The sequence below is a fragment of the Somniosus microcephalus genome, unplaced genomic scaffold (genome assembly GCF_052327205.1).
Source record: "Somniosus microcephalus isolate GS21.2 unplaced genomic scaffold, FLI_Smic_1.0 unresolved_chr1, whole genome shotgun sequence".
NCBI classification, from domain to species: domain Eukaryota; kingdom Metazoa; phylum Chordata; class Chondrichthyes; order Squaliformes; family Somniosidae; genus Somniosus; species Somniosus microcephalus.
In genome coordinates, this window is record NW_028225179.1 from 31,947,934 (window position 1) to 31,957,100 (window position 9,167).

The following is a 9,167-nucleotide window of genomic DNA, read 5'->3' on the forward strand; positions in this document are numbered from 1 at the left end:
TGTTGGAGCAGGGGATTTTGGTAACATGCCAATCCAGTTGTAATACACCCATCCTAGCTGTTCCGAAAACTGGTAAGCCTGACCAGTATCGCCTAGTGCAGGATTTACGAACAATAAATGCAATTGTTCAGCCACTTCATGCACTGGTACCTAATCCAGCACACATCTTGGCCTCGATACCTGCTGATGCTAAAGTTTTTGCGGTAGTCGACCTCCAGCATGCCTTTTTCTCCCTGCCACTGGCCGCTACTAGCCAATACCTTTTTGCCTTCACGTACAATGGCCAGCAGTATACGTGGACTCGATTACCCCAGGGCTTTGTGAATTCACCCACCCTGTTTTCGCGGTGCCTTCAACAGCAATTACAGACACTGACATTAAATCGTGGCTCTAATCTGATCCAGTATGTGGATGACCTTCTCATTGCCAGCCCTGATGAGCTAAGTAACAGAGAGGACACTATTCAGTTGTTGAACTATCTCTCAGAATTGGGATATGTGGTATCTCCAGCTAAAGTACTAGTGGCTAAGAAGACAGTTAAATTTCTTGGAGTTATGTTATCAGCAGAGAACCGCAGTCTGGAAACCAGTAGAATACAGCCAATATGCGAGACACCAGCCCCTAAAACGGCCAAACAAGTCAGACAGTGGCTGGGAATGGTTAATTATTGTCGACAGTGGATACCTAATATTGCAGTATTAACCAAACATCTGACTCCCTACACAGCTAAAGAGGGAGAGTTTGAGCTGGAACTAGAGGCACAGCAGGCATTTGAGGAATTAAAACAGGATCTGGTCCAAGCACCAGCCCTGGGACGACCCCTGTACGATAGACCATTCCAGTTATACTGCACAGTAATGAACGATTGCTCAACAGCAGTCCTGACCCAGAAGCATGGAGATAAGCATCGACCGGTAGCTTATTATTCATCAAAAATGGATCCGGTAGCTTTAGGACATCCCTATTGCACCCAGATCCTTACAGCCGTCTACAACAGTCTACAGTCAGCCGCTAACATGACACTTCAGCAGGATATTACTGTATATAGCTGTCACTCAGTCACTGCGTTACTGGGGCAATTGCAGACCCAACACCTGACTACCGCCAGGCAAAATAAGTATGAAATATACTTACTGAACAATCCTAGGCTTACATTTAAACACTGTAGCACTATCAACCCTGCCAGTTTCATTGCAAACCCGCCTTCCGAGAGTGATGAACCAAGCCATGATTGCTTACACCTCATTAAGGATGATACCTCAGTCCGACCTGATTTGTTTGACACTCCTATTACGGATCCCGGTATTACCATGTATACGGATGGCAGTTCTTCAATTGATGACATGGGAAAACGAATTTCTGGTTATGCAATTGTAAATCAGGAAGGTGTCACCTTAGAATCAGCAGCCTTTGAATCCCCTTTTTCTGCCCAGCAAGCCGAACTGTTTGCACTCATACGAGCTTGTACTTTGGGAGAAGGATTACGAATCAATGTATATACAGACTCTAGATATGCCTTTGGAGTAGTTCACGACTTTGGACAATTGTGGAAAAATAGAGGATTTCTAACCTCCTCGGGCAGTCCGATCTCACACCGTCAGTTAGTTTCAGACCTCCTGCAAGCCCTTTTACTCCCCAAACAGATAGCTGTGATTAAATGCTCTGCCCATACCACTGGCCAAAACCCGGTAGATATGGGAAACCGCCGCGCTGATGAGGCGGCCAAAATTGCTTCTAGGAGTCACCAAATGATTGTGCCCCGAATTATGAGGCAGACTAAAAATTCCAACAAGAATCAGTCTACCTCGGAAAAACTAATGCCAACCATCCAAGAGGTGATTAAGTTGCAGGAGGACGCTCCTGATAGTGATAAGCATTTATGGAGAGAATCGGGATGTGTATATAACCCTTTATCAAAACTCTGGACTACTCCCGCGGAACAGACTTGCATGTCTGATGAGTTAGCTCTTTGGGTTATTGAATGTGTACACTTTGCTATGTGATGGTTAAGAACTGGACTCGTAAAAGTCTAGATTCAAGGTGGGAAGGTCCATATCAGGTCTTACTAACAACCCCGACTGCAGCTAAGGTCGAGGGAAGAAGCGTATGGGTGCACTTCCACCACTGTAAATTGATTGGAGAAACCAATCAAAAGGGGGGGAGATAATCAGTAGATTTCAGTACAGTATATAGTAGATTTTACGAACAATCATTAATTTTATTTTAATTGATCAGCCATTGATAGGAGACTACAGAACTCGTGCTCGGCCTTGATAAAGGTGACTGCAGCTTTACGAGGTCTGGTGTTGTGTTTGGATTGTTTTGGCCTGCCGAAATCCTACTTTTATTATACTTATTATACGATTTTAATTTTTAATTTTTAAAATTTTAGTTTTAAGTTTTTAACTTTTGATCTTGTGTAAGCACTTTGTTTTCCAGATTAATAGTTAATAAGTAGCATTGATTGATCACCAAGAATCAAGATGAGGACTTTATTACTGCTTCTGAGCGTTATCCTGCTCGCGGGCGGGGCGTTCAATCGACTGAAGAAATGTGCCGAAGAGATATTCTCCAGTGCAAAGACAAGAATCTTAAAGCTTTCGGATCCTGGAACGTGACTAAATGGGACTTCTGTAATGGACTATTAAAAAAGGAAATCATCAGAAGAAGAAATTGAATTACTAAATATAGAGGGTGAAGCGAGTGAGATGTTAAAGGAGCAAGTCGAGAAGGAATTAATGGAGGAGGAGTATAATAGACTCAATAAAGTAGAGATGGACCAGTAGGATGAAGCCCAGAATCACTGGGTACCTTAGATGGTTATCATGGAATGATAAAAGGGGGGAATGAGAATATAGAATGCAAAAATAAGGTAACAACTCGCTCCGCATGGCCAAGGACCCTGCCAACCTAAATTGGAGGACCCTGTTAGCCTAAAATGGTGGTGCAATGTCGACATCGCTGAGTCACTTGCATATTGTGAGAGATGATCATGTTAATTCAAGAAACTGAAGGCAGCAGGAAGTAAAATGCTAATATGGCTGGCACCCACGATGTCACACCTTGCTGGTGGAACAATGTAGGGTGGAGTGCAAAGGGTATACTGACAATAGGCGATCCGAAAACACATTACCATGCATTACCATAATGATTAGGTGATCGTGAAACCATTACCTGCATATTTTCTATATTATAAACCATTCAGTGAACTGTGACTTCTTTATTTCAAACTGCCAGGCCAGGACATCACTTTAAACTGTGTACGTGCCTCGCTCGGGATTGGTGTAGAATGTACGATGTGTTAATGTCTTTTCAAAAGTAAAGTATAATAATGTGACCCACTGTATGAAAGATTGCTTGCTCTGGTGGAACCTGTCGAGACTCTGCTGGAGTCAGAACGGTGCTGTATCAGAGTAAGTCTCCCGGGACAACAGAATAAAACAACTGTTGAACTAAACCAGTATTCGACTCAGTGTTTGTACTGAACCAGATTGAGGACCAAAAAAATCCGTTTCAACACGCCCATCGCCACAAAGAGCAGGCGATACAGTGCCGGGGACAGGGTTTTCATTAAAACCGAAGTGGAGCGACTCCTGAAGGAGGGGATTATTGAGGGCAGCACCAGCCCCTGGCGAGCCCAGGTTGTGGTCATTAAGACCGGCGAGAAACAACGCCTGGTCATCGACTACAGCCAAACAATAAACCGCTACACCCTGCTGGACACTTACCCACTCCCCCACATAGCTGACATGGTCAACCAGATCGCGCAGTACCGCGTCTTTTCGACCATTGACCTGAAATCAGCGTACCACCAGCTCCCCATCCGCCCCGAAGACCGCCAGTATACTGCTTTTGAGGCAAACGGCCACCTCTATCACTTCCTTAGGGTTCCCTTCGGCGTTACCAACGGGGTCTCCGTCTTCCAAAGGGAGATGGACCGGATGGTCGATCAAAACGCGCTGCAGGCCACTTTCCCTTACCTAGACAATGTGACCATCTGCGGCCAGGACTTGCAGGACCATGACGCAAACCTCGAGAAATTCCTCCGCACCGCCCAACTCCTGAACCTGACATATAACAAGGAGAAGTGCATATTCCGCACAGACCGCCTCGCCATCCTTGGCTGTGTTGTGGAACACGGGGTCATCGGTCCCGACCCGGACCGATGCGTCCCCTTATGGAACTCCCACTGCCCCACTGCCTAAAAGCTCTGAAGAGGTGCCTAGGGTTTTTTTTCCTACTACGCCCAGTGGGTCCCCTACTATGCAGACAAAGCCCGTCCGCTGATCAAATCCACCTCTTTTCCCCTGATGGCAGAGGCCCGCTCGGCCTTCCACCGCATCAAGGAGGACATTGCCAAAGCCACCATGCACGCAGTGGACGAATCCATCCCCTTCCAGGTGGAAAGCGATGCGTCAGACTTCGCTCTGGCCGCCACCCTTAATCAGGCGGGGAGACCTGTGGCATTCTTCTCACGAACCCTCCAGGGCCCGGAGACCAGACACTCCGCGGTCGAGAAGGAGGCCCAGGCTATTGTGGAGGCTGTGCGTCATTGGAGGCACTACCTGGCCGGAAAACGATTTACCCTGCTGACTGACCAGCGTTCAGTTGCTTTTATGTTCAACAACAAGCAGAGGGGCAAAATCAAAAATGACAAGATCTTGAGGTGGAGAATCGAACTTTCCACCTACAACTACGAGATCTTGTACCGGCCTGGGAAGCTCAATGAACCCCCAGATGCCCTATCGCGTGGCACCTGCGCCAGCGCGCAGATCGATAGGCTGAGGGCCCTCCACAATGACCTCTGCCACCCGGGGGTCACCAGGTTCTTCCACTTCATCAAGGCCCGCAACCTGCCTTACTCCATTGAGGAGGTCAGGACCATGACCAAGAACTGCCAAGTCTGCGCCGAGTGCAAACCGCACTTTTATAGACCAGACAGAGCTCACCTGATAAAAGCCACTCGCCCTTTCGAACGCCTGAGCGTCGATTTTAAAGGGCCTCTCCCCTCCTCCGACCGCAATGTGTACTTCCTCAACATCATTGACGAGTACTCCCGTTTCCCGTTCGCTATCCCCTGCTCGGACATGACCAGTGCCACGGTCATTAAATGTCTGAACAGCCTCTTCACCCTGTTCGGCTTCCCCAGCTATATCCATAGCGACCGGGGCTCATCGTTTATGAGCGACGAACTCCGTCAGTGCCTGCTAACTAGGGGTATTGCCACAAGCAGGACCACCAGTTACAACCCCCGGGGGAACGGACAGGTGGAAAGAGAGAATGCGACAGTTTGGAAGGCCGCCCTACTAGCCTTAAAGTCTAGGGGCCTTCCGACCTCCCGCTGGCAGGAGGTGCTCCCCGATGCGCTCCACTCTATTCGGTCACTGCTCTGCACTGCCACCAATGCCACCCCTCACGAGAAAATGTTTGTCTTCCCAAGGAAGTCCACATCGGGGACATCGTTACCGCCATGGCTGACGTCCCCAGGGCCGGTCCTACTGAGAAGACACGTGAGGGCCAATAAAACAGACCCCCTGGTCGAGAGGGTCGACCTCCTCCACGCCAACCCCCAGTACGCTTACATTGCGTACCCGGACGGGCGGGAGGACACAGTCTCCATACGAGACCTCGCACCCTCGGGGAGCGCTGTAACCCACTACCCATTACCACCCGCCCCCCCCACGACCCGATATCCAACCCCAGCAGCCGGCTCGCCTTGGACCGTCACCCACGAGGACTACACTCCAGGGCCCCAGCCTACACGGGACGCGACGCCGGAAGCTCCACCACCCCTGCCGTCGTCACGTCGATCACAGCGGCAGACAAGACCTCCGGAGAGACTCCAATACATGAACTTTTAAATACACTTCACCCCGCCGGACTCATTTTTAAACAAGGGGTGAATGTGGTAAACCACTGTTATACCTGTCTGTAGAGGTATGTGTATTCTACTAGGTACAGGTCTGGACATGCCTTGGCTGACTCCTCCCACTATTCCAGGTATATAAGTGACTACCTCCCAGTCCCTTAGTATTCTGGACGGGTCGACCACTCGAGACAAGACCTTCATTCTTTAGTTAATAAAAGCCTGATTGTTACTCGTTCAACCTCAGTCTTTTGAGTAATTGATGGTGCATCAGGGAGTCAGGAGGTGAGACACACGCCGCAGAATACCCAGCCTCTGACCTGCTCTTGTTGCCACAGTATTTATGTGGCTGGTCCAGTTAAGTTTCTGGTCAATGGTGACCCCCCCAGGATGTTGATGGTGGGGGATTTGGCGATGGTAATCCCGTTGAATGTTAAGGGGGCGGAGGTTAGACTCTCGCTTGTTGGAGATAGTCATTGCCTGGCACTTGTGTGGCGCGAATGTTACCTGCCACTTATCAGTCCGAGCCTGAACGTCGTCCAGGTCTTGTTGACTGCGGGCACGGACTGCTTCATTATCTGAGGAGTTGTGAATGGCGCTGAACACTCTGCAGTCATCAGCGAACATCGCCACTTCTGTCGTTAAAGGTGCTATATAAACACAAGATGTTGCTGTTGAATATTCACACTGCCAAGGGTTTATCAGTTAAAAGGGATTTGATAAACAATGGGAGCCAGTTTAAAAACCGTAACCGAAATATGTATAGCACATGAGGAGACCATTCGGCCCATCTGTGTTGGCTGTTGGAGAGAGCGATGCGATTAATCCCACTCCCCCACCCCGCTCTTTCCCCAAAGCCCTGTAAATATTTCCCCTTCAAGTATTGATCCGATTCCCTTTCCACCCCCGGGGCCGACCTGCCTTGACCTCTGCCCCCAAGGTCGCGACCCCTCACCACCCCCCCCCGGGTCACTCACTCTTTTGCTCGGTCTGCATTCGCTCGTGGGTTTTCTGGATGTTGACGAGGTTGTGTTCACTCCGAGAGCGCTCCTCCTGGGGGGGGGGGGAGGGGGAGGGGGGAGGGGGGGGGGAGGGAGGGGGGGGGGAGAGGGAGGGGGGGGAGAGGGAGGGGGGGGAGAGGGAGGGGGGGGGAGAGGGAGAGAGGGGGGGAGGGGGGGGAAGAGAGGGGGGGAGGGAGGGAGGGGGAGGGGGGGAGAGGGGGGGAGAGAGAGGGGGGAGAGAGAGAGGGAGGGGGGGAGAGAGAGAGGGAGGGGGAGAGAGGGAGGGGGAGAGAGAGAGAGAGAGGGAGGGGGAGAGAGAGAGAGGGGTAGGAGGAAAAACATATGATGTAATTAAATCAATGTATACAAACAACAAATGTGCAGTTAAGATTGGAGACAAACAAACAAAATACTTCCCACAGGGGCGGGGGGTGACGCAGGGCTCGCCAATCTCACCGACACTCTTTAATATTTACATAAATGAATTGGCAAAACTACTTGAACAATCCACAGCACCCGGCCTCACCCTATATGAATCCAAGGTTAAATTCCTCCTCTATGCAGACGACCTGGTTCTGCTGTCACCAACTAAGGAGGGTCTACAGCAGAACCTGGACCTGCTGGAGTCGTACTGCCAGACAATAAATCCCCAAAAAACCAAAGTCCTTGTGTTCCAGCAAAGATCCAAACATCAGGGACCCAAAATAAATCTCACACTAGGAACAACCAAAATTGAACAAACCACTAACTACACATATTTGGGCTTAAAAATCAGTTCTACGGGAAACTTCAAACTGGCTGTGAATGAACTGAAAGAGAAAGCAAGAAGGGCTTTCTATGCCATCAAAAAATCAATCCAAATAGAAATCCCAATTAGCATTTGGCTCAAAATTTTCAAATCAGTAATTGAACCAATTGCACTCTATGGCAGTGAGGTATGGGGACCGCTAACACAACAAGAATTTGCAAAATGGGACAAACACCCAACTGAGATCCTACATGCAGAATTCTGTAAAAGTATCCTCCGGACTCAAAGGAAAACAGTAAACAATGCATGCAGGGCGGAACTAGGCCAATATCCATTAATAATCACTATCCAAAAAAGAGCCACCAAATTTTGGAATCACCTACAAATGAGCAACCCCCAATGCTATCACTACGCCGCCCTGAAATGCCAAGAGAGGACCATAAAGAAGAATACCCTCAGTCAACTAGTCCTGGGACTCAGTGAAGTAACTACTAACAATACTAACAATAACCAGCCCCAGGACAGTGACAGGGTAACACAAAGAATTCGACCCAACACAATCGTCGCTAAGCAAAAGGAAAAATATCTGACATATTGGGCAGAAACAACAAAAACCCAAAGCAAACTCAATTGCTACTTGGCCCTAAACAGACAATACAACATAGCTGATTACCTGACCATGGTAAAGGATAACAAACTGAGAAGAACCTTGACAAGGTACAGACTTAGCGAACATAGCCTAGCGATCGAAAAAGGCAGACACAGGCAGACCAGGCTGCCAAGAGAAGACAGGATATGCTCTCACTGCAATCAGGGAGTAGTGGAGACAGAGATGCACTTCCTCACAGCCTGTGGAAAATATCAGGGCATCAGGGAGAATTTCTACCAAAATTCTCACAAATATGCCATGAATTCAGAAATCTGAATGACAACCAAAAACTCCCATACCTACTGGGAGAGGAGAGAAGCTGTATAACACTGGCGGCACACTATGTTACAGCTTGCCATGAACAGAGGGACAACCAGTAAACTAAGACAAGAATATATATAAATAATGCGATTGTATATTTATACACTCAGGGATATACCTGTTTATACACTGTATGAATAGAACTGCGTTTATGTGTTCAACCATAAATGTATTTTGATGCTTTGGCAACATAAGATGTACCTTATCATGCCAATAAAGCGATTTGAATTTGAATTTGAATTTGAGAGAGAGGGGGAGAGAGAGAGAGGGAGGGGGAGAAAGAGGGAGGGGGGAGAGAGAGAGAGGGAGGGGGAGAGAGAGAGAGGGAGGGGGAGAGAGAGGGAGGGGAGAGCGAGGGAGAGGGGGAGAGAGAGGGGGAGGGGGAGAGACAGGGAGGGGGAGAGAGAGAGAGGGAGGGGGAGAGAGAGAGAGGGAGGGGGAGAGAGAGAGGGAGGGGGAGAGTGAGAGGGAGGGGGAGAGAGAGAGGGAGGGGGAGAGAGAGAGGGAGGGGGAGAGAGAGAGGGAGGGGGAGAGAGAGAGGGAGGGGGAGAGAGAGAGGGAGGGGGAGAGAGAGAGGGAGGG

The 9,167-nt window shown here is 49.1% G+C and overlaps 1 protein-coding gene across 1 annotated transcript in view; it reads right to left on the bottom strand.

The window, feature by feature from the left end:
* The window catches only part of sgf29 (SAGA complex associated factor 29), a 51,161-nt gene that overhangs the window by 37,045 nt on the left and 4,949 nt on the right, over window positions 1-9,167 (bottom strand). Inside the window, exon 2 of the mRNA XM_085974222.1 lies at window positions 6,844-6,919. Within this exon, the coding sequence (XP_085830348.1) occupies window positions 6,844-6,919 (76 nt within the window). The remainder of the gene's footprint in view (window positions 1-6,843; window positions 6,920-9,167) is intronic.